This window comes from Pelmatolapia mariae, linkage group LG3_W (assembly GCF_036321145.2).
Source record: "Pelmatolapia mariae isolate MD_Pm_ZW linkage group LG3_W, Pm_UMD_F_2, whole genome shotgun sequence".
Lineage (NCBI taxonomy): Eukaryota > Metazoa > Chordata > Actinopteri > Cichliformes > Cichlidae > Pelmatolapia > Pelmatolapia mariae.
The window spans coordinates 37260947-37286617 of NC_086229.1; the positions used below are offsets into that span (position 1 = coordinate 37260947).

The 25671-nt window shown below is 42.0% G+C and overlaps 1 protein-coding gene across 1 annotated transcript; it reads right to left on the bottom strand.

Moving 5' to 3' along the window:
• On the bottom strand, positions 1-25119 carry LOC134624402 (NLR family CARD domain-containing protein 3-like). Its single transcript, XM_063469385.1, has 11 exons — positions 25005-25119; positions 24798-24920; positions 23564-23799; positions 23323-23361; positions 19508-21305; positions 18265-18438; positions 17836-18009; positions 17486-17659; positions 6771-6944; positions 989-1035; positions 1-840 (listed from the first exon to the last, which is right to left on the bottom strand). Exons 1-11 carry the CDS (start codon positions 25091-25093, stop codon positions 293-295), a joined length of 3576 nt encoding a protein of 1191 aa, XP_063325455.1. The 5' UTR covers positions 25094-25119; the 3' UTR covers positions 1-292.
• Between the last annotated feature and the right edge of the window lie 552 nt (positions 25120-25671).

Here is a 25671-nt window from a genome sequence, read left to right on the forward strand (position 1 = left end):
TTCAGTGAACTACTCAGTTTATTTTGGCCTCAGAAATGCTCACTCTGTTTGTACATCACTGTCAGCAATAGACTCATTCTGCTGTGTGGACAGGAACACATGTGACATCACTTCCTGTTTGTTTGTGACTGAAGAGGAAGAAGTTTACAAGGAATCATTTAGAAGAGTTTCAAACATCAACTGATTGAATCCATGAATGTGAAAACGTGTTTGTGAGTGAAAGAGACAGACATGTACAGACTGAACTGTTCAACAGTCAGAGTGTTTCTCTAACAGGAGACACTCTTTACACTCAGCACAGCGACACTGAGGAACCAGGAGACCAGAGTCTAAACCCAGGATAAAGAGTTTGAGTGAATGTGGTGTTGAAGGTGTGGAGGTGGATCAGAGTGTCAGAGGAGACTCTGTAGAAGGACAGAGTGCCAGCAGGACAGTCCACATAAACTGCTGCTCTGTTAGAGACAGAGGAGGAGGAGGAGGAGGAGGAGGAGGAGGAGATGGGTGTTTGTATGTTATTGTGCCAGACCAAATGAGGCCCATCATCAGAGCAGATCAGACTCCAGGACAGATCATTGCGTCCAAACCAACAGTCTTCACTGTTTCCTTTCCTTCTGATGCTTCTGTAACTCACTGATATATAAACGTCTCCTCTCCACTCGACCTCCCAGTAACAGCGACCAGTCAGACCATTTCTACACAGCAGCTGAGGACAAACATCAAATCTGTCTGGATGATGAGGATATGACTGAACCTCCTCCACATGTGTCACCTTCCTGTTGTTGTCAGACAGTTGGAGCTTTGTGTTCACTGTGTTTGTGTCGATCGTGAGTTGACAGGAATCTGATGGAGAGAACAAACACAATCCAGCTGCAGTTATTGATCCATCATCTGTTCATTGATTGACACTTTGATGATGACTCCTGACATGATGAAGATGGTTGAATGTGTGCTGCTTTGTTTTCATGAATCCCATTAAAAACACACTTACACTTCCTCAGACCTGGTCTCAACCATCGGTCTCCAGCAGGCTCCGCCCTGAAAGGAGGAGGGGTCAGAGCAGCACAGTCAGCATGCACACATGGACATTACATGGCTCTCATACACACACTGTTACACACTGAGCTCAAAGCTCGGCTCCACTGTTTGATTCAAAGAAATCTACATTTATTTATCAGCACATTTAAAAACAGCTTGAGCCAAAGTGCTGCACAGAGTAGAGATAAAATAGGAAACATACACAGTAATTACTATAAAGACTCGTCAGAATTGAAAGCTACAGAGTACAAATGTGTTTCCAACCGGGTTTTAAACATGTCGAGTGTTGGTGACGACCTGATGTGAAGGGCGACTGTTCCAGAGTTTGGCTGCAGCGATCGATAAAGCTCACCTCTGTTTTTACGGCTAGTTCTGGTCAGAAGCTGCTTATCTGCAGACCTGAGGGCTCGACTTGGATTATTTTTGTTAAAGAGAGATAAGATGGAGCCAATCCATTCAGAGATTTAAAGACAAACAACAAGATCTGGAAGTGGATTCTACAACGTACTGGTAACCAGTGCAAAAAGCTGGAAAAAGCTGGTGATGGGTCGTCTAGCACAGAGCCACCGCTGGAACCAGACAATTCATGAGGGAGAGAACTGTGACAGCGCCGTTCCTTCACTTGACCTCAGTTGCTGTCAAGAGATGTATTCTAAGACCCTTCTTCAGCTTCGAATCAGAGAGGAGAAACACACAGTTTTTACTTGCAGCAAGGGCAACAGAACACTAGAGTGAGGGCTCCAAGACTCGCGCCCTTCCACTGCCTTGGTCTTTATTTATATACATCGGTGGGTGCGTTTGTCATTATGCAATCGATTATAAAACTCTAAGCATATACGAGTACATATTTCTAAGCATAAATGACAATCAACAATATAAACCTTACAGCTGGTTTTAAAAGCAGAATTTATATGTTTCTCAAATGAGAAAGAGCTATCGAGAAACACTCCTAAATCTTTAGTTCTGAACTTTTCCAGTGGGCCAAGGTTGCATTATAACAATGTGAGCAGCTAATACTAAGAAGGCTGCTGTTATTAGGTAATGCTAATTTAATGCGAGTTAGCATCTTTGCATTTTAACGATGTGGGGAGTTAATGCTAAGTATGCTGCCATTAGCGGCTGATAGGTTTGTAGCTTAAACCTATTCGCTGGAACGTTGAAGGCAATGTGATTACACAGCAAGCAAGACACGAAGTAGGCAAAGTCCTTTGTGTTACTCATGCATGAGGGAGGCCTGCCTGGAGGCAAGTGTCGTTCCACCTACTTGACCTCCGTCAGACTCTCAGCCAGGTTCCCCATAGCACTCCTTTTATTGAGGTTACTTGAATATGCATAGGGTCATTAACATATGATGTATACATACACACAAAGAGTACCTTGCCTGTGGTTTTGTAAGTATGTGTGTGTGTGTGTGTGTGTGTGTGTGTGTGTGTGTGTGTGTGTGTGTGTGTGTACTGCTGACCAAAAGGGTCATAAAGCAGGAACAACATCCTAGGTCATAAAGAGGGTAACCTCCCCACACCCAATCTATGGTTCACCCTAGATAACACAGTGAAGCCATACAAAGGGCAGGCAGTTTTACCACATCAGACCTTCACAAGGATGTTTGCCTGTGATAAAACACTACAGCCCCCCACTCAGAACCTCGAGAATCTGGGGAGGGGAGAACAAAAGAATTCCTTTCAACACACAGTTAAAGTACAAATGGTAAGAATAAAAATGACAAACATTTAACAATTCACTCTAACAGCGGCTAATTCTAATTAGGGGTGAATAATTATTACCAGCTAATGCTAATATCGTTTTCTCTTCCCTTTTAACAATGTGAGCAGCTACTGCTAGGTAGGCGGATGCTAGCAGCTAATGCTAATTTGATATGACTTACCATTATATTAGTGAGGAGTTAATACGACATAGACAACCATTAGTGGGTAATGCTAGTTTTTGGTGAATAAGCATTGGCAACTAATGCTAATACAATGTGAGCAGCTAATTCTAAGTAGTTTGCCGTTATTAGCTAATGCTAATTTATCCGCTAATGCTAACAATGTTTTTTCTTACATTTTAACAATATGAGTAGCTAATGCTTATACTATTTTTCCTTCCATTTTAACAATGTGATGTGTGTTACCGTTAATAACTATTGCTAATTTGATGTGAATTAGCATTATCAATAATGCTAACTATTTTCCTTTGCATTATAACGATGTGAGGAGCTAATGCTAAGAAGGCTGCTGTTATTAGCTAATGTTGATTTGACACGACTTAGCATCATCCGTTAATGCTAACTCTTTTCCCTTGCATTATAACAATGTGAGCAGCTAATGCTAAGAAGGCTTCTATTATTAGCTAATGCTAATTTGACGCGAGTTAGCATAACCCGAAAATGCTAACACTTTTCCCTTCCCTTTTAATAATGTTTGCAGCTCGTGCTAGGTAGGCTGATGCTAGCAGCTAATGCTAATTTTAGGTTAAGAGGAATTGGCAGCTAATGCTAATACCATATTTTCTTGCTTGATAACAATGTGACCAGCTAATGCTAAGTAAGTTGCCGTTATTAGCTAATGCTAATTTATCCACTAATGCTAACAATGTTTTTTCTTATATTTTAACAATATGAGTAGCTAATGCTTATACTATTTTTCCTTCCATTTTAACAATGTGATGTGTGTTACCTTTAATAACTATTTCTAATTTGATGTGAATTAGCATTATCAATAATGCTAACTATTTTCCTTTGCATTATAACGATGCGAGGAGCTAATGCTAAGAAGGCTGCTGTTATTAACTAATGCTAATTTAATGCGAGTTAGCATCATCTGCATTATAACGATGTGAGGAGTTAATGCTAAGTATGCTGCCATTAGCGGCTAATGCTAATTTTAGGAGAATAGGAATTGGCAGTGTATAGGAATTTCTTTCAACTGATGTACTAATCACATTATTTTATTGTATTATGCCTTGGTGCCACTGGATTTTAACATGTCTGACACCCATACTGTAAGACAGAAGTTGGGGGGGAGCAGACCACTCCACAGGAAGAGTCTTTTGTCTCTTCCAGGACTTTGGGAGGTAACACGGGAGTGTAAACCTTAAGGTGTGAAACAGCTGTGTACTGCCTTTTGTTCATGGAGAAAGTATTTAACTGAGAGACACACTACTCTCAGGGAGACTCTGCTGACCCTGCCCCGTGGGTCATGTAGGCTCTCCACCAAGCTTGGTTGTATGTTCTTTTGTGTGCTTTGGATTAAAGAATGTTAGCTACCGCTCACCGCTCATCTGCAGGCTTTATTTAAGTGGAAAAAACTTCCACAACAGCAGCTAATGCTAATACCATATTTTCTAATTTGACATGAATAAGCATCATCCGTTAATGCTAACTCTTTCCCCTTGCATTATAACAATGTGAACAGCTAATGGTAAGAAGGCTGCTGTTATTAGCTAATGCTAATTTGATACGAGTTAGCATTACCCGATAATGCTAACACTTTTCCCTTCCCTTTTAACAATGCGATCAGCTGGTGCTAGGTAGGCTGATGCTAGCAGCTAATGCTAATTTGTTATGAATTAGCATTATATTAGTGAGGAATTTAAGTAAATAGGAATTGGCAGCTGATCCTAATACCATATTTTCTTGCTTTATAACAATGTGACCAGCTAATGCTAAGTAGGTTGCCGTAATTAGCTAATACTAATTTGAGGTGAATTAGCATTATCCGCTCATGCTAAAAATGTTTTTTCTTACTCTTTAACAGTACGAGTAGCTAATGTGAACACTTTTTTTATTCAATTTTAACCTTTCCCCTGCGATGCAAAGCGTTAATGCTAAATAGGACGCCATTAGTGGCTAATTCTAATTTAAGATGAAATAGCATTAGAAGCTAATGCTAATACCATATTTTCTTGCTTTAAATCAATATCAGTAGTTGATGCTAGGTACGTAGCCATTATTCGCTAGTGCTAATTTAGGTGGATTAGCATTATACACTACTGCTAACAATGTTTTTGCCAACTCTTTTCCCTTGCATTATAACAATATGAGCAGTTAATGCTAAAAAGGCTGCCATTATTAGGTAATGGTAATTTGATGGTTGTTAGCATTACCCGCTACTGCTAGCAATGTTTTATCTTATTTTTTTATTACATTTTAACAATAGCAGCAGCTAATGCTAACACTACTTTTATTTCAGTTAAGCCTATTTAGCATTAATGAACTTCATTTATCATTAAGAAGTTAGTGGCTAACGCTAATTTTAAGCGAATAAGCAACTAATGCTAATACCATATTCTCTTGATTTCCCAGCAATGTGAGCAGCTAATGCTAAGCAGTTTGCCGTTATTAGCTAATGCTAATTTATCCACTAATGTTAATGTTTTTTTCTTACATTTTAACAATATGAGTAGCTAATGCTTATACTATTTTTCCTTCCATTTTAACAATGTGATGTGTGTTACCGTTAATAACTATTGCTAATTTGATGTGAATTAGCATTATCAAATAATGCTAACTATTTTCCTTTGCATTATAACAATGTGAGGAGTTAATGCTAAGTAGACTGCCATTACTTGCTAATGCTAATTTGACGTGAATTAATCAGCCGTTACTAACTCTAATGTAATGCTAACTCTTTTCCCTTGCATTATAACAATGTGAGCAGCTAATGCTAAGATGCTGTTATTAGCCAATACTAATTTGAGGTGAATTAGCATTATCCGCTTATGCTAACAATGTTTTTTCTTACATCTAACAATACGTCATTAGTGGCTAATTCTAATGTGAGATGAAAAACCATTAACAGCTAATGGTCATACTGTTTGCTTTGTAAGAATGACAGAAGGTTATGATACGAAGTCTACCATTATTAACTAATGCTAATTTGATGAGAATTAGCATTATCCAATAATATATTCCCCTGCATTATAACGATGTCAGGAGTTAATGCTAAGTAGGCTGCCATTAGGGGGTAACTAATTAGGGGTGAATCATTATTAGCAGCTAATGCTAATACCGTTTTCTCTTTCCTTATAACAATATGAGCAGCTAATGCTAATTTGATGTAAATTAGCATTATATTAGGGAGGCGTTAATGCTAAGTAGGCTGCAACTAAAGGTAATTTGAGGTGAATAAGCACTAGTAGCTAATGCTAATACCCTTTTCTCTTGTATTATAATGATGTGACCTTAATGCTAAATAGGCTGCCATGAGTGACTCTTTTCCCTTGCATTATAATTGCAATAGCTGCTCAAGTTGTAGAAAGCAAAGGAAAACAGTACTAGATTAGCTGCTAAATGTGCACTTGAGAAAAAATTTATTGTGAATTCAGTTTTGAATCTAGAGTTTCCAGTATTTAAGCTTCCATTTCCAAATGTTAGCTGCTCCTGTCTGCCTCTGTCACACACACAGACTGAAATGATTCACAGCCTTGTTTCATCCTTCTGTCACTGTCACTGTGGACATACAGCATGGGAAACATACACATGGCTGAGACTTTATTAGGTACACAGTGGCATCTATCTCAGGTACACCTGTGACCTAAATGTCCCTGCAAACAGACTCCTTGGAGACCCCCTACATAAATATCCATGTACTATCCAGCTAGACTAGTGTGTCTGTCCCTGAAAATATTCCTGCATGTGTGATTGTTCGTGTCTCATCTGAAGGAAACAAACAAGGAGTGAAGGACACAGGAAATGTTTCCAGCTCTTCCTCCTCTATCAGACATTCTCTCCATACCTGAGAGTGTCCAGTCTCCAGCCTGGATCCTTCAGTCCAGCCGACAGCAGCTTCATTCCTGAGTCACCTGGATGATTGTAGCTCAGGTCTAGCTCTCTCAGATGGGAGGGGTTGGAGCTCAGAGCTGAGGCCAGAGAAGTACAGCCTTCCTCTGTGATCAGACAGCCTGACAGACTGCAGACACACAAAACATCTCAAGCTGTTTAACAGAGTAAGGTAACAGCCTCCAATATTAGAGAGAAAGCCCCAAACATCAATCCACGGTGAGCAGCACTTGGTGATGGTGGGAAGGAAGAACTCCCTTTGACACAAAGATCCTCTCAGTGAAAACAGGCTCCAGGAGGAGCATCTACCATGACTGGTTGCAGGGTGAGGGGAAAGAGAAGAGATGAGCTCAGAGAGACAAGAACAAAACACAAACTAAGGAGAGAGAAGACAAAAGTTAAGGACATGCAGTAGTGACATATAAAAGCATCAGGAGTGAAAGAGGGGAGTGGAGAAGAAAGCAGAGCATCATGGGAAGTCCACCAACAGCCTGAGCCTATAGCAGCATAACTAAGGGATGGTTCAGGGTCACCTGATCCAGCTCGAACTATAAGCTTTATCAAAAAGGAAAGTTTGAAGCTGATCTTCAAAGTAGAGAGGGTGTCTGTCTCCTGAACTCAAACTGGGAGCTGCTTCCACACCCAGTCCAACATAGCCAGGCTTTCTTTGCTGCTTTGACAGAAGCTCAAATCCCAGTCAGAGATGATGAGCATCATCACAGTGATGATCATTTCTCTGTTAACCCAGGCTTTCTGCTTCAGGATCTGTGCACGCTCACAGAACAAGGAGATCTTTAAACATCATTTCACTAAATGGATGGACTGAGCTCAGCCTACAGATGAACTGGTGCCAGAGATCATAAAGAACATCAAACAGTCAAATTCAACACTTTAGATGGAAATATGAGATTAATGCTGCAGACAATCATGAACCTGCTGAATTCATGAACATCAAGAATGCAGCGAGTGGTAAAATAAAGATTTGACCTCAGTGTTTCTGTCTATTCTTAACATATTCCTAACATGATAGCTGCACTTTAGAGCTCTAAAACTGGACCTGACACATATTTAAACTCTACATGTTACTCAGTACATTCAGTTCTGACACTCACAGTCCAACAAAGGAAACATGGAGATCACATCAGTTTGACACCAAAGTCTAATTTGGAGGAAGAATACATGAGCTGTAGAAAAAGGAGAGACTACGAAAAGCCACGGCGCTACAACCTGCACCAGCTGTTGGTCTCTCTGGAGACTACTGGGCGTGGTAGTAGTAGAAGTATACTACAGTACTCTGATCACTGATAGGATAGTAGGGGTGGGTTTTAATAATCGATTTATCGATTAAAATCGATTCTGGCTTGGATAACGTGAAATCGATTCATTAAAATCCTGAATCGATTTTTATAAATTTATTTTGCATGAAACACCAGAATCTCAGGTGAAACCTCATAAAATTTCAACAACCACCAAACATGTCGCCTTTTTCACCTGACGGCACGGACACGGTCGGGGCTGAAAGCCGACAGCTCGCTGATTCTGCTGTGTCGACGCGTCTGCGCTTTGTGTTCACGCCCTTTTTGCGCTGATTCTAAAGCTGTTAGTTTGATCTCTCTCCAAACAATATTGACTGAACCAGCAGCAAAAGAAGATCCAAACTAGGCTTCACATAAACATCGTCATGAAATCACTCTGACTTTTGCTGTTTTGCTTCCACCACACTTCATGCACAGCTCTCTCTCTCTCTTTCTGTACTTCAAGAACAGTTTCCTGTCTAAAAATCTGTTTTCTTCTGAATCTGATCTGAATTATAATATTTCTGACTGTCAAAAATTCCCAGATTCAAATCGAATTGAATCGAATCAAATTGAATTGAATCGAATCGAATCGGGACCTTGTGAATCGGAAACGCATCGATTCTAGAAATCAGTGACGATACCCAGCCCTATAGGATAGATTTATGTAGATATACAACTTTGTGTTTAACATTACTGCATTATAGTACTGTGATCTTTGTCCTTATATATGGTTATGTTAGCTATACTGGCGTATGCATATAACTGGATATGTATCTTATCTATTCATCTTATTTGTCATGTATTTGCATTGTGTACTTCCTTTTTGTAAGAAACCACACACGTGATCACAGCCACAGGAATCAATCAGTGTAAGAATAAAGTGCCTCAAACTGAACCATAAGCTCCTTGTTCCACACGCTGCGATCATTTGGCCTTCAGTGGTGTCCTGGCTGACACACCGGAGTGACCGGAGTGCTAAAGAGTGAATCAGACACACCAGTGTCATCCCTGATATCTCCACTACATTTAATCATCCTTCAGCCTGTGGCTGCAGTTAGCTGGTCTGCTAGTTAGCCGGTGTGCTAGTTAGCCGGTTCGCTAGTCAGCTGGTGTGCTAGTTAGCCAGTGTGCTAGTCAGCTGGTCTGCTATTTAGCTGGTTTGCTAGATAGCCGGTGTACTAGTTAGCTGGTGTGCTAGTTAGCTGGGAGCTAACTCACTAGAACATTTGATGCTAAACTGTCTAAACTTTGTGAGCAGCTTTCGTGGCTGCTCTGTGTTTCTCTCCAGCCTCTATCTAACTCAGTCCTCTCAGTTTTTTCCTCCTTGCAAACTAGAAAACCTTCTTTTTCAGCTTCTCCACACCTGAACTGTGGCTAAGCTACCAGCATGCAGGCCCAGTGTGTCTCACTCAGCAGTTACACTCGTCACCCAGACTAACACCACTCCACATGTTCACCACTAGGAGGCGCGAAAAGACCACATACAGTGAGATTATCACTAAATATCTGCTGTGTCTGACGGAGACTTGGGTTTTTACTAACTGGCTACATGAGCAGGATTAGCTGCAGTTCCATCTTTGTAAGAGACTCAGCATTAGAACCAAACAGAAACATTTCTACTTTTTCTGCAGCACCAGCTGAATGCATGGAGCCTAAATTCCAGTGAGACACATACAGTGTGACTGCTGTGACTTTACAGCTGGGCCTCATTCACTGACATTAGTCAGATATGACTGAATCTATGTCACACTTAAGGCTTTCTGTAAATGAAAGAATCAGTGAAAACACAAACTCTGAACATAACCTGATCCAGACCAGGTTATAGGTTCAGCATCAGTAACCATGGTGATGTAGACAGGTAGACACCGAGCTAGGACAGAGACAGACAAACATTTATGCTCACAATCACTCCAGTTAACCCAGCATGCATGTTTTTGGACTGTGGGAGGAAGCAGAGAACCTGAAGACAACCTACACAGGCCACACTATCACCCTTATTTACAAAATTATAATTTAATTAGGTGATAAAGTAAAGAAAATAAATATTTTAATAAATAAATATTCATAAATGAATTCAAGTAAGTAAGTAAAATATATTTATATAGCACATAATCTCGTTTGTATAGAAATGTCTTCAGCTGCTTTTTCAAAGAGTCAGTGGAGTCTAGACAGCATAAAGACAACAGCAGGGAGTTCCACAGCCTCGGTGCCTGAAAAGCTCGATCCACACGTGTGTTGAACCGAGTCCGTGGGACCAACAGTGACCTCTGACCTAAAGACCTAAGTGCTCGGGATGAAGCACGAGGTTTCAACAGGTCAGAGATGCACTGAGGAGCTTCACCATGTACAGCTCTAAAAGTTATGACTAAAATGTTAAAATGAACCCTAAAACTTAGTGGCAACCAATGAAGAGATGCCAAAACTGGAGTAATGTGTGACCTCTTGTTTGTGCCAGTTAAAAGTCTCGCCGCAGCATTCTGTACACTGTGAAGCTCCAGAGCTGATTTGTTGAGACAAGTAAAAAGACCATTACAATAATCCAAGTGAGAAGAGATAGAAGCATGAAGAATCATCTCAAGTTCTGCCTTTGACACCAGTCTGAGTTCAAACATGTTTAATAAATTATTAACTTGAAATCTAAATATAAATGGTGAATTTTAATGATAATGGGTTGCATTTATACAGCGCTTTTCGGGGCCCTCAAAGCGCTTTACAATGTCACTATTCATTCACTCTCACATTCACACACTGGTGGAGGCAGCTACAGTTGTAGCCACAGCTGCCCTGGGGCAGACTGACAGAAGCGAGGCTGCCATATCGCACCATCACTAAAAAATAAAACCCTGAAGTTTTATGTTGATATAAAATGGATGCAGCATCTGTAATTTTGGAGTGATACATTGAAGAATAGAGTATTGGCTAGTTAAAAATTTGTTCAAAAGTAAATAAAAATTTTAAATCTTGTCAAGTCTGTAGACAAAAATAAAGTTAAAGTTCATGTTGTAATACATTTTTTAAAAATCAGAATAATTCAGTTCGTCCTCCAACGTTACCTGAAGCTCTGCAACTTTGGCTTCTCTTTTAACTTGATGAACTTATTTAAAAATCGTAATATAATTAATTAATTAAAATTAATTAAAAACATTAAAAGTTAAGTCCAGGGCATAAATATTAGGTATCTGCTGTTAGATCCAGTGAAATAAGTTAGAAATATTAAACCAAAGAGATGTTCATTCATTAGAGCTCAGACTTTACTCGTACTGCAGAGCTGAGGCTAGAGACATATCACTTTACTTAATAAAATGTGAATACATTCTAAAAACTCTGGTTTAAAATGTTTCTCTCTCGCCGTCATCCTGAAACCTCCCCCTCTTCCTAAACAACCAAATGTCATGTTGCTATATCATATTTTTGATTGGTTGACATGGTGCATTTTTCCACCAACAGGAAAGGGATGATTTTGGGGTTTTTTCAAATTCAAATTCAAATTCAAATTTTTATTTGTCACATACACAGTCATACACAGTACGATATGCAGTGAAATGCTTACACAACTGCTCGTGACCTAAAGAAAAAACAGAAAAAGGCTATGAATAAGATAGGAAATAAATATGAAAATTAAAAAGGGTGAATTTAACTAGGAAGGAATAAAATAAAATATATATATGAATTTGTTGAAAAATAAAATAACTGTACAACACAAATTAGAATGAAGGTTAAATTTAGCTGGGAAGGAATAAGATAAAATATATATGAATTAAAGTTTAAAATAAAATAACTGAAATAACTGTACAGCAAAATACACAATACAATATAAATTAGAATGAAGGGTAAATTTAACTGGGAAGGAATAAGATAAAATATATATGAATTAAAGTTTAAAATAAAATAACTGAAATAACTGTACAGCAAAATACACAATACAATACAAATTAGAATGAAGGGTAAATTTAACTGGGAAAAAATAAGATAACTATATATGAATTAAAGTTGAAAATACAGTAGCTGTGCAACAAAATACACAATACACAGTATAGAAATATATAAGAATGTATGAAGAAATATAAATATACATACAATAACAGCAGCATTTTACAAGTATTAAATGGAGATGGAGAAATATAATGTCCATTGTTGTGCAAACCACATTGTAGGTGTCTTGTGCAGTGCAAAAATATGCTTAAAGTGATTAAGTGTAAACAAAGTCCAGACTGTCCAGTGTGTGTGTGTAAGAATCATATGTGTGGGTCCGTTCTATGTGGTGGTGTGATGATTGAGAGACCGTATCGCCTGCGGGAAGAAGCTCCTCCTCAGTCTCTCTGTGTTGGTCTTCAGGGAGCGGAAACGCTTTCCTGACCTCAACAGAGAGAACAGTCCGTTGTTGGGATGGCTGAGGTCCTTCACGATCTTCCTGGCCTTGGCCCAGCACCGCCTGCTGTAGATTGAGTGCAGGTCAGGGAGCTCGGAGCGGATGGTGCGCTCAGCTGATCGCACAACCCTCTGTAGAGCTCGTCTGTCCTGCATGGTGCTGTTCCCGAACCAGGTTAAGATGTTTCCCGTCAGGATGCTCTCTATGGTGCACGTGTAAAAGTTCCTGAGCACCTTGGAGGGCAGTCGGAAGTCTCTCAAGCGTCTGAGGTGGTAGAGACGCTGTCGGGCCTTTTTCACTATGGTGTTGATGTGACAGGACCATGACAGGTCCTGCGTGATGTGAACTCCGAGGTATTTGAAGCTGTCCACTCTCTCCACTGGGCACTCGTTGATGATGGGGGTCTGGTAGTTCCTCTCCTGCTTAGTACTGAAGTCCACTATCAACTCCTTTGTTTTACTGACGTTTAGAAGGAGGTTGTTCCTCTGGCACCAGGTCTCCAGATTCCTAACCTCCTTCAAGTAGGCCGTCTCGTTGTTATCAGAGATAAGGCCCACCACGACGGTGTCGTCAGCAAACTTGATGATGGTGGTGGAGCTGGTAGTGGCCACACAGTCATAGGTGTACAAAGAGTACAGCAGGGGGCTCAGAACACACCCCTGGGGGGCTCCAGTGCTGAGAGTGGTGGAGGCTGAGACATGTCCGCCCATCCTTACTGCCTGTGGTCTGCCAGTTAGGAAGTTGGAGATCCACTGACACATAGATGAGCTGAGTCCCAGGTGCTCCAGTTTGGTGGTGAGTGTGGATGGAATTATGGTATTAAATGCAGAGCTGTAGTCGATGTAGAGCATTTTAACATAATTCCCCCTTCTAGTGTCCAGGTGAGTGAGTGATGTGTGGAGGAGATGAGAGATGGCATCGTCTGTGGAACGATTTGGACGGTAAGCGAACTGTAGTGGGTCCAGTGTGTCTGGTAGTGAAGAAATGATGAAGTCTCTGACCAGGCGTTCAAAGCACTTCATCACTACTGAGGTGAGGGCTACAGGGCGATAGTCATTGAGAGAAGCAGGGTGGGGTTTCTTCGGGACAGGAACAATGATGGACTCCTTGAAGCATGTGGGGATCACCGACTGAGATAAAGAGATGTTGAATATCTCAGTGAACACAGGTGCTAGCTGGTATGCGCAGTCCCTGAGGATACGACCTGGGATGCCGTCTGGTCCTGCTGCTTTCCTGGTGTTCACTCTCTTGAAGGCTCTCCTCACGTCATGCTCAGAGATGACGAGCACGTTTCCGGTGTTGGCAGTATCTTCCTGTCTGCAGCCGTTAGCGCCGCTAGCGCTAGCATCGTTGTAGTCCTTAGCTGCAGCCTCGAAGCGAGCATAGAAAGTGTTCAGCTCGTCTGCCAGAGTCCCGTTCGCGTTCGTCAAACCGGTTGTTGGTGCTTTATAGTCCGTTATTGTCCTTAATCCCCGCCACAGGCTCCTAGAGTCACTCTGTTGGAGTTGTGACTCTAGTTTCCTCCCGTAGCGCTGCTTCGCCTCTTTCACTGCCTTCCGCACGTCATAAGACGCAGCTTTGTACGGGTCCATGTCCCCCGTCGCGAGTCCCGTGTTGTAGGCAGCGGTGCGGGATCTCAGAGCGTCGCGGATGGTTTTATCCACCCACGGCTTCTGGTTGGGAAACGTTGTGATAGTCTTTGTCTCCACGGTATCATCCGCTAGTTTCCCGATGAATCCCACCACCGCTTCTGTAAACACGTTGACGTCATCATCGGAGCTGTTTCTGAACATGTCCCAGTCTGCGTCGTCGAGTGCGTCCTGTAACGCGGCCACCGATTGGTCCGTCCAGCGCGCGACCTTCCTCTGAACCGGAACTTCCTGTTTCAGCCTTTGTTTGTATTTTGGCATGAGGAAGATGGCGGCATGATCGGATTTGCCAAACGGAGGGTGAGATTGTGCCTTGTAGCCGTCCTTGACCGTAGTGTAGCAGTGGTCCAGTGTCCTTTCACCTCTGGTGGGGCAGGTGATATGTTGGTGAAAGTTCGGCGCTGCGCGTTTGAGGTTGGCACTATTGAAGTCCCCCGTCACAATAAGCGCGGTGTCCCGGTGTTGTGTCTGATGCCGGGTGAGAGCCTCATGCAGCTCGCATAAGGCAGTGTCCGTGTCCGCTTGTGGTGGTATATAAACGGCACTTATAATGACCGATGTAAACTCTCGAGGTAGATAAAAAGGACGACACATGATGGACAGTAGTTCCAGATTTGGTGTGCAGGAGCGTGTGAGAGGAACAACGTTAGCACTGTTGCACCAATTGTTGTTCACCATTAAACACACGCCGCCTCCCCTTGACTTCCCCGAGTCCCGTGTCCTGTCCATGCGGTGAACCGAGAAGAACTCGGCCGGCTGGATGGCGTGGTCCGGCACCGCTGTGTTCAGCCATGTCTCGGTGAAGCAGAGGAGATTGCAGTGCCGAATGTCTCTCTGGAACTTTATCCTGGCCCTGAGGTCATCAAGCTTGTTGTCCAGTGACTGGACGTTGGCGAGCAGGATGCTAGGCAGAGGTGTGCGGTGTGCACGAGCTCTCAGCCTGTTCCTGACGCCGGCTCGTTTCCCTCGAGGCCGCCGCTTCGTGTCGCGTCCTTTGTTCTCCCTCAAGATCTCACTCGGCCAGCTCGGATCCGGAGTTAAAGGCTTCGAATTGTGAGTACATTGTATACCAATAGAAACAAGAGTGTCACTGTCGTACCTAATGTACCCAATGGTGATGAATTTGACGATGTAAGAACGCTGAAAACTAACTTAAAAAACAAAAACGAAGAAAAGGTGGTCGGAGCAGTCGTGACGGCAGCCGACCTCACCGGCGCCATCTTCTATATATATTCTATATCTTTTTTGCTCATAAGCAGAGAGGTCTCGCTGCGCTGTCCTTAGACAGTAAAAGTGACAAAACTACTGAGGAAAAACATGCGTATATATTGTTTATCATGACTCTGGTTTTACGTGGCCTATCAACACAGTTTATAAACTGGTATATATCACCTAGTTGCTTTGTCTTTAAGTGGTCATGTGATTGGGTTACCACGACTACTTTATTCTTCCTCAGTCAAACAGCAGCACTCATGCGATTGTTTTGCCCCCATAGCTCCAGGTGTTGTGCCAGAAAGTGATCGTCTGCCAAAAAGTGATCGCCATCCGTGGGAGTGCATGCAGCTGCTTAAAGCCGTAGCACCCAGATTACTTACAGTTACTTCTGTGTAGCTGATAGTAACGCGACCGCACCGAATCCAATTCAGGATTTTGATTTCCACCACACTTCCACTGGATGCCCTGCTGCTCTGCTGTTATGTGATTATCATCAACAGAAAACTGGAGGATAAGACTGTGGTTCAGGGGGTTGGGAAGCTCATCTTGTAACCAGAAGGTTGCCGGTACAATCCCCAGCTCTGTCTGTCTTGGTCGTTGTGTCCTGGAACACAAGACACTTCACCTACTGCCTACTGGTGTTGGCCAGTGGGGCCGATGGTGCTCAGTCTGTCCCAGGGCAGCTGTGGCTACAACTGTAGCTGCCTCCACCAGTGAGTGAATGAATAGTGGAATTGTAAAGGGTCTTTGAGGGTCTCGAAAAGCACTATATAAATGCATCCATTATTAAGAGCATCTTTAGGCCTGACTGTGCTCATCCTGGCTCCATCCTCTCCTTACCAAAGATAACAACTACATCAGTATTAGCTCAATAACAATTTCTGCAATTCAATTGTGGACATTCACTTTTAAACCTTGTGTAAAATGATAAAACCTAAAAGTCCGAGTATTATTCTTTGTGCAAACAGCTCTTGCAGGTTACCCCGGACTTAATAATTAACTACTAATAATAATAAAAAAAAAAACCTTTCCTTTGAGCAGCTACTAAACTCCTTCCAGAAATAACAAGTGACACCATTAATAGTGGATACCTTTAACAGGTGAAACTGATTTGACCTATAAGGCTACTGTGCTTACTTCTTATCAGGGTTAGTAAGGAAGACATCTAGATGAGGTAGTTAGTAGTAGGTATTTAGTACCGGGCGAGTCCCCTCCCCCACATCAGCACCAGAACCCTGCATTATCTACTGGGTAAGACTGCCTGTTTTATCAAACTATGGCTATTACTACTGTGATCATTTGCAGCCCAGTGTGCTGCTCTCTCTGCTGGGATGAACCACTGGAGCTCACCCAGTCATCCCTTTCTTTCTCTCAAGGAGAAGTGAAATAAAAATATTTATTATGATACGACTCTAATATTCTTTAAATCAAACTGTAATGAATAAATGAAGCAAGAAGATATGGTGGCTCCAAGTGTTGTAGAAGATAGATAAACATCTCATTTTGAGAAGTACTGTAAGTACTGTGAATAAAAAACAAACAGCAAACCAATCAGTAGTCACCAATATCCTCCTAATTTTATTCCTAAAGAAATCAAATATATATATTATGGGCCGGAAGGAGCCTAAATCTTTACATTAGGCAGTACAATTGAAGTACGGGGCGATCGTGGCTCAAGAGTTGGAAGCTCGCCTTGTAATCGGAAGGTTGCCGGTTCGAGCCCCGGCTTGAACAGTCTCGGTCGTTGTGTCCTTGGGCAAGACACTTCACCCGTTGTCTACTGGTGGTGGTCAGAGGCCCGGTGGCGCCAGTGTCCGGCAGCCTCGCCTCTGTCAGTGCGCCCCAGGGTGGCTGTGGCTACAATGTAGCTGCCATCACCAGTGTGTGAATGACTGGAAGTGTAAAGAGCTTTGGGGTCCTTAGGGACTAGACAGCGCTATACAAATACAGGCCATCTACCATTTAGTTTTTTAAATAAACAAAGACATGACTATAGCAACTTTTGAAAGTAATTCAGAGTCCAATTATCCACTCAAATGTAAATAAAAGTTCACTTGACAGCTGTATAAAGGTTACCTGTTTATACAATAATATAAGTCACATTTCAAATGATCATCTGTTGAAAAGTTTGAATCCTGACCTGAGAGTTTCCACTGCACAGTGTGAACTCTTTAGTCCAGCAGACAGAAGCTTCACTCCTGAATCCTGCAGGTCAGAGTTACTCAGGTCCAGCTCTCTCAGACTGGAGGACTGGGAGCTGAGGACTGAGGACAGAGCTTCACAGCTTCTCTCTGACAGGTTACAGCCACTCAGTCTGAAAAATAAAAGACAATCTATAAAACAAATACTCATGTAGAGTTCGTTAACACATTTCACAACATTAAATGTTGACTTTCTATTTTTAAAGGAAACATTAACATACTAAGAAACAACATCATATGTATGAACTTTAATTAATAATTCAAAAAACAAACTGTTTTCTGATCTGACCTCAGAGTATTCAGTTTACAGTTTAAACTTTGTAGTCCAGCAGACAGAAGCTTCACTCCTGAATCCTGCAGCTTTCTGATACTCAGGTCCAGCTCTGTCAGATTAGTGGACTGTGAGCTGAGAACTGAGGACAGAGCTTCACAGTTTTCCTCTGAGAGTTCACAGATGTTAAGTCTGAAGATAAAAACATGAATAAAGATTGTTGTTAAAGTGTAATCAGGGTGCAATAGCTTATTGTCTTGTGCTGAGCAGGTTAGTATAAGTTCACTTTAACTTAGAAATGAATAAAAATGCTATGAAACAAGGATAACTGGATAAAGTTTACCTTTACTGGTTAAATTGTTGATTATTTTTATCAGTTGATATAAACAAAAATAAACATCAAACATATAAACAAACAGAACTAAACAGAATACAAATTGATCAGACCTCAGAATATTCAGTTTGGCGTGTGGACTCTCCACTGCAGCAGACAGAAGCTTTACTGCTGAAGCCTTCAGGCTGTTGGTACTCAGGTCCAGCTCTCTCAGACTACAGGACTGGGAGCTGACGACTGACAACAAATTTTCACAGCCTTCCTCTGAGACGTTACAGCTGCTCAGTCTGAGAGAGAACGGAAAAAACAAAAAACAATATATGTGATCAAATGACATTTGTTTACATGTTAAACCTTTTTTAAAAACCTATGAGACTATGAGTGCTACCAATCCAGTGCCCACTATTGGTACCTTGATGGTACCTTGCTCCGGGGAACCTCAGGGTAACTGTTCGGTGGATTTGACCTCCGACCTTACGATCATGGTGCGACCACTCTACCTACTGAGCTAATAATTCTGTGTACACTATCATACAATATTAACTAAAACAATTATTTTAGAAAATTTTACTGATTCAGTAATTATTATGCTCATTACCTGCGTACTGTGAGTAACACTGGATTTTAAACACTAGCTGTATAAAACTCTTCCTGTTAAAGGTGTTTATAAAGGAGATGAGCTGAAACAGACTTCATGGAGAATGTTTGCTGTCAGGAAATATCAAAGAGAAAGCAGAGATCCATCCAGTCTCTTCCACTAAGCCTACAGAGGGACAGACAACCACTCCCACTCACACCTGCATGAAGTTTAGATCACCAGGTAATCTAACTGCATGTCTGTGGACAGTGGGAGGAAACTGTAGAGGACCCAGAGAGAACCCACTGTAATGCTGTGGGAACACTGGTTATGGCAGCCTTACAGTTCGATATGAATACTGTCAAGAAACAGGACCTGAGTGGCAATTTCAATGATGAAGCCTGAGTTTTTCCCACCATCCTGGATGAAAACAGAACAGTCACAGTAGATTTATAATAAAAAGGGAGAGTGTTGGAGTTGGAGACGTGAACAAGCTGAGGATAATAAATCTGTTAGAGTGGCTGAAGGATCAGAGCTCATGTTCTTATTGGCTGGGTCTGGATTGTCCTTTGATTAAAGTTACAGACAAAAATGTGTCCGACATGCTGACACGTCCTGCTGGACTGAAAAAATATTTACTGAGTGACTGATGATTATTTAATTCACTATTTTTATGTTTTTTACCTGTTCTTTAAACTCCGAATTTCTGATTTATTTCCCATAGTTTTAAGATTTTTATCGATTATAAGATTTTAAGCGATGAGTTCATGTTTACTCACAGAGCTTTGTTGGAGGCTTTGATCACTGGCAGCATTCTCAGTAGAGCCTCCTCTGAAGCAGAGTATTTCTTGAAGTCAAACTCATCCAGATCTTCTTCTGATGACAGCAACATGAAGGTCAGAGCTGAGCACTGAGCAGGAGACAGTTTACCTGTGGAGAGACTTCCTGAACTCCCGTATTGTTGGATCTCCTCCACTAGAGAACGATCATTCAGTTCATTCAGACAGTGGATCAGATTGATGCTTTTCTCTGCAGACAGATTCACACTGAGCTCCAACTTGATGAGCTTGACTGTTTCCTGATTGGTCTGTGAGCTACTTCCTGTCTGTGTCAGCAGACCTCGTAGGAGAGTCTGATTGGTCTGCAGTGAAAGACCCAGGAGGAAGCGGAGGAACAAGTCCAAGTGTCCATTTGGACTCTGCAAGGCCTTGTTCACAGCACTCTGGTGGAGAGATTTTAAACTCTGTTTCTTTTTAATTAATTTAGACCATGTAAAGGTCAATTGTTCCTCCAGCAGATTGAGTCCAGAGTTGATGAAGGTCAGATGGACATGAAGAGCAGCCAGAAACTCCTGAACACTCAGATGGATGAAGCAGAACACCTTGTCCTGGTACAGTCCTCTCTCCTCTTTAAAGATCTGTGTGAACACTCCTGAGTACACTGAGGCTGCTCTGATATCGATGCCACACTCTGTCAGGTCTGATTCATAGAAGATCAGGTTTCCTTTCTGCAGCTGATCAAAAGCCAGGTTTCCCAGAGACTCCATAATCTTCCTGCTCTCTGGACTCCAGTGTGGATCTGTCTCAGCTCCTCCATCATACTTGACCTTCTTCACTTTGGCCTGAACCACCAGGAAGTGGATGTACATGTCAGTCAGGGTCTTGGGCAGCTGTCCTCCCTCTCTGGTTTCCAGCACATCCTCCAGAACTGTAGCAGTGATCCAGCAGAAGACTGGGATGTGGCACATGATGTGGAGGCTTCGTGATGTCTTGATGTGGGAGATGATCCTGCTGGCCTGCTCCTCATCTCTGAATCTCTTCCTGAAGTACTCCTCCTTCTGTGGGTCAGTGAACCCTCTGACCTCTGTCACCATGCCAACAGATTTAGGAGGGATCTGATTGGCTGCTGCAGGTCGTGTGGTTATCCAGAGGCGAGCAGAGGGAAGCAGTTTCCCCCTGATGAGGTTTATCAGCAGCACATCCACTGAGGTGGACTTTCTAGGGTCAGTCAGGATTGTAGTTTTGTGGAAGTCCAGAGGAAGTCGACACTCATCCAGACCATCAAAGATGAACACAACCTGGAAGTCTTCAAAGCTGCAGATTCCTGCTTCTTTGGTTTCAGTAAAGAAGTGATGAACAAGTCCCACCAAGCTGAACTTTTCCTCTTTCAGCACATTCAGCTCTCTGAAAGTGAATGGAAATATGAACTGGATGTCCTGGTTGGCTTTGTCTTCAGCCCAGTCCAGGCTGTATTTCTGTGTTAAGACTGTTTTCCCAATGCCAGCCACTCCCTTTGTCAGCACTGTTCTGATTGGTTCATCTCTTCCAGGTGAGGCTTTAAAGATGTCTTCTTGTCTGATTGTTGTTTCTGGTCTGTCTGGTTTCCTGGATGCTGTTTCAATCTGTCTGACCTCATGTTCATCATTGACCTCTGCAGTCCCTCCCTCTGTGATGTAGAGCTCTGTGTAGATCTGATTCAGAAGGGTTGGGTTTCCTGCTTTAGCGATGCCCTCAAACACACACTGGAACTCAGCCTTTAGCTTAGACTTGAGTTTAAGTTGACACCTCTGAAGAGTCTCTGAATAAAAACAGTAGTTGAGATGATTAGTCTACTATGGTCCATACATTGCCAACAACGTATATATACATCTATTTGCATCTTAATAACTTTTGTTTAAATCTCATTAGATGTTTGTGTAGCATATGAGTCATACTCTTAAATTTCACCAAAACATGCTCTGTTTAGTGAAATATTTCATTTTGTTTTTTAATCTCCTGCCTATGTGATCTGAGTGTGTGTGTGTTCGTGTGCACTGAGTGGTGACGTAGACTCGTGCATGTGTGCCCGGGTCACAGCTCCTTTCAGCATGGCCGGAGGTAAGTCACTGCTAATGAAAGTTTTTTAAGACCACAAGCTGCAATTTGAATATAGCTGAACTGCCGCATTTTGGTCTGTTGTTAACAGACTCATTCGGTAGAAGTTTTGTAGAGAGCAGATTTCGCTAATTTAACTTTTTTTTTTTATGAGTTTTAGCCCAAAGATGCAGCTGTACCGTTTTCTTTTGTCAGGAGACACGCACAGATCACAGGCCTTTATTTCTATGTGTTGCAGGTATGGGGATGTGGTTTTTCATTGATTGCTTTCGTGGTACAGTGTTGTATTGCCTGTTGGATGGTGTTTATTAATATGATTATATTTGAGTTTAAGGTTTGAATTATAAGCACCAAAAAGTTGGGTCCTGGTTATTAAGTTGAATTTGTTTGTCTGATTGTTCAATTATTTTCGAATTATTTTGTTTTACTGTTCCTATAAGTTGTTTTTGATGATTTTTCTGATATATTATTTTTGTTGTTTTTTGAGAGCTTAATTGAAAATTTTAAAACAATTCATTGTATTTGATTCATTATATTCTAGTAGAGTAGATAAAGCTGCAGCATTATCACAGCACAGATCCTCCACAGCGTTGGTGGAGGAGAGGTTTCATCGCAGGCGCACGATATGAACAGATCTCATTTCTCCATGTAGATAGAATATATTCCACCCACTGTTGACATCTTCAATGCCCTGTAACAACATGGAGCAGAGCAGCTACCCGAATGCTACTTCAACAGTGGTCGATCATGGAAATATGGTATCTAAGCAGATTCTTACTCTGGATGGCATTACCTTGGCCTCCAGTAACACTGTGAGGAACCTTGGAGTCATTTTTGACCAGGACATGTCCTTCAACGCACATATTAAACAAATATGTAAGACTGCTTTCTTCCATTTGTGCAACATCTCTAAAATTAGAAATATCCTGTCTCAGAGTGATGCTGAAAAACTAGTTCATGCATTTATTACTTCCAGGCTGGACTACTGTAATTCTTTATTATCAGGAAGTCCGGAAAATCCTGCTCCTCACATACAAGGTCTTAAATAATCAGGCCCCATCTTATCTTAATGACCTTGTAGTGCCATATCACCCTATTAGAGCACTTCGCTCTCGCTCTGCAGGCCTACTTGTTGTTCCTAGAGTATTTAAAAGTAGAATGGGAGGCAGAGCCTTCAGTTTTCAGGCCCCTCTTCTGTGGAACCAGCTTCCAGTTTGGATTCAGGAGACAGACACTATCTCTACTTTCAAGATTAGGCTTCAAACCTTCCTTTTTGCTAAAGCATATAGTTAGGGCTGGACCATGTTGCTCTGATTTTGAAAGAGTGAAGCTCTAAATGTGTTATGAAGTCATTGTATAACTTTCCTAAAGCACGACTTGTTTGATTATTTCTGATCCAAACATGTTAGATGTTTTTCCATTTTTTATAATCTACTATGAACCATCCTTACATCTCATCTAAGGCTCAGTTGTCCTTTCTTTTAACTGCTTTCAGAGCTTAAATATCAGGTAACCACAGTTATAGCCAGTGAATTATGGTTAGAGATTTTTAAACCAACCAGGCATTCATTCATTAGAGCTCTGACTGTAATCATACGAGGGAGCTACACTGAAGCCACAGAGATATCCGATGGATAGAATCTGAGCTCTGATTGGTCAGCTCAGAGTTCATGTGTTTCTGCCTCATCCACGTCTCTTCAGACAAACTGATGAATTCTTACCTTCTGATTCTGATGGATGTGATGAGGCTGAGGGAGTTCCTGTTGGAGGAAAGTGCACTTTAAATCATGAGCTTTTTAAAAATGAAAACCTGTGTGGATTCAAAATAACGTAAATATAACATTTGTACTCAAAGGTTATTTGAGGAGGAAAGAGAAAACTAAGAAGTTCAATACATACAATAAATTGAGAGAATGTTGTGTCTTCCTAACACACTGACTGATTGTTTTTTGTCTGACTGACCTTTTTTAATCTTCTTTAAAATCAACCTCGCCACCTCCATCACATGGTCAGTAGTATATGTTCCCACCATGACATCCACTGTTCTCGTTCTGTTCGCTTTCCCCAGGCGGCTCTTTTTGATGGGGGTGAAATCACCTCCCTTCTGCAGGTACCAGTGGAAACGGTCAAGATCCTCTTCTCCCAAATCATCCAGCATGTTCAGGAGCTGTTCCTCAACTGATGCCTCCATCTTTGACCTGTAAATCATGAGAGAAGATGAATCACGGTCTCAGCACACTTTATTTTTTACTTATTTAATACATTTCACAGCAGATTACATGTTTCATCTGGATTATTTAGAATTTACTTATGACTGAATTTTCTGGATGGATTATTCTGTGGTGAGAATAACATCACACACTAAATGGTAAAGAATCTATAATGAATAAAATACAGTAGGGGGCAGCCTGTGAGATGGTGTTAAAGCTGAGGAAAGATGAGGCCCCCACTGAACACGGTCTGACAGGGAGTCCCTATTCCAGGGGGTAGAAGGAACTATTAGAAAACAACCAGAAAACTTAAAATCAGCTGAAGTATGTGAAAAATGTAATATGAAGTCAACACTCAAACTAGTTTTATCATGATTATACTGGCACCAGTTTGACATCAGGTTTCTAAATCTGCTCTGCAGTCAGGAACATGGTGTCAAGAAGACATTGTCATATAACAGTTACAATATATCTGATGATGGGGTTACTCTGGTCCTTGGAGATAATCTCAGGTTGCTGTTGATCCTAATGAGCTGTTTCTCCTCTATTACAAACATCAGCTGTACTTAAAGACACTAAGTGCTGCACACAGGCTGGAGCTGATGCACTCGCGCTACAGCAGCACATGAGTTTCAGAGTCCAAACTGAAACTGGTTTCAGGTGGAAAGTTCTTACTTTCTCAACCTCACTGAACTATTCATCCTCCTCCATCCAGCAACACCTGAAACACCTGAGTGGAAGCTCCTCCCTACACTGTGTTTGAAGCAAAGCACAAAGGAGACGCCTGCTGGAGCAGCTGGAGTCCTACAGACACTCTTCACTACACAAACACCTCCTACAACATCCACTCCTCCCACTCTGACTGCTGTGTTTGTGGAAACACTCCAACACACACCGCTTCACATATGAACATGTGTGTGAAACAGCTGACATTAAACATGATGGAGGATTTATTCACAAACACACAACATTTACACACACATTACCTCTTTGCAGGAGGACGACCATCGCCCTTCGACTCGTCACTCTGTAAGGACACAGAGCTGGGTGGAGGTCCAGGTTTAGTTTCTGTTTCAGGTTTACGTTTCCTTCTCCTTCTACGTTTTTTCCTGTGAATAATGATGGAGCAGTGATGTGAGTGCTGAGCTGTGACATGGAGAAGAGTCATGGACAGTTAGAGATGGTCATCTCACCTCTGAGCTTTGGTCTGGCTCTCATGTTCCCCACACAGAGTGCTTTTAGAGGGAGGGACTCCCTCCTCTCTGTCCTCACACTGATCCATGCTGCTCAGCTCACACACACTTTCTACCTGCAGAGGAAACACAAATCATTCATGTGCACATCAGCTGAGAGCTGCAGAGGTCGTGTCTGATGGACTAACATCCATCTGAGGCACAGCTTTCATTAGTTCACTACAAAAAGTGTCACAGAGCCGAGTTCAGCCTCCAAATCCTCCATTATTGAGGTCCTTCAAAGCAGCAGGTCAAACGTGGCTGTAGAAATGGCAGAGAACAGCTTTATTTCAGTAACAATGTCCAGGACCGAGCTGACAGCTTGCAGAGTTCATACTCTATAACTGCTAGCTGCTCTGCTAGCTAAGCTAACTCATGTTAAATGTCAGAGTAAAGAACAGCACGCAGCAACACCACATAAGAGCAGGCAGAGAGAGGTATGGGGTCTTCACACACCCCTGTTCTCTGTTCACCATCGGGGCAGGGGCCTGGGAGGAGGAGTTGGCCATCTGGTCGAGGTCTGGGATGCTGGGCCTCCCTGCTACTGCAGGACCAGGGGTGGTCTGCGTGTCTCCACCCCAGGGAAAAGGGCAACATCTCCTGGGTCTAGAGGCAGATCGGGCCTCTG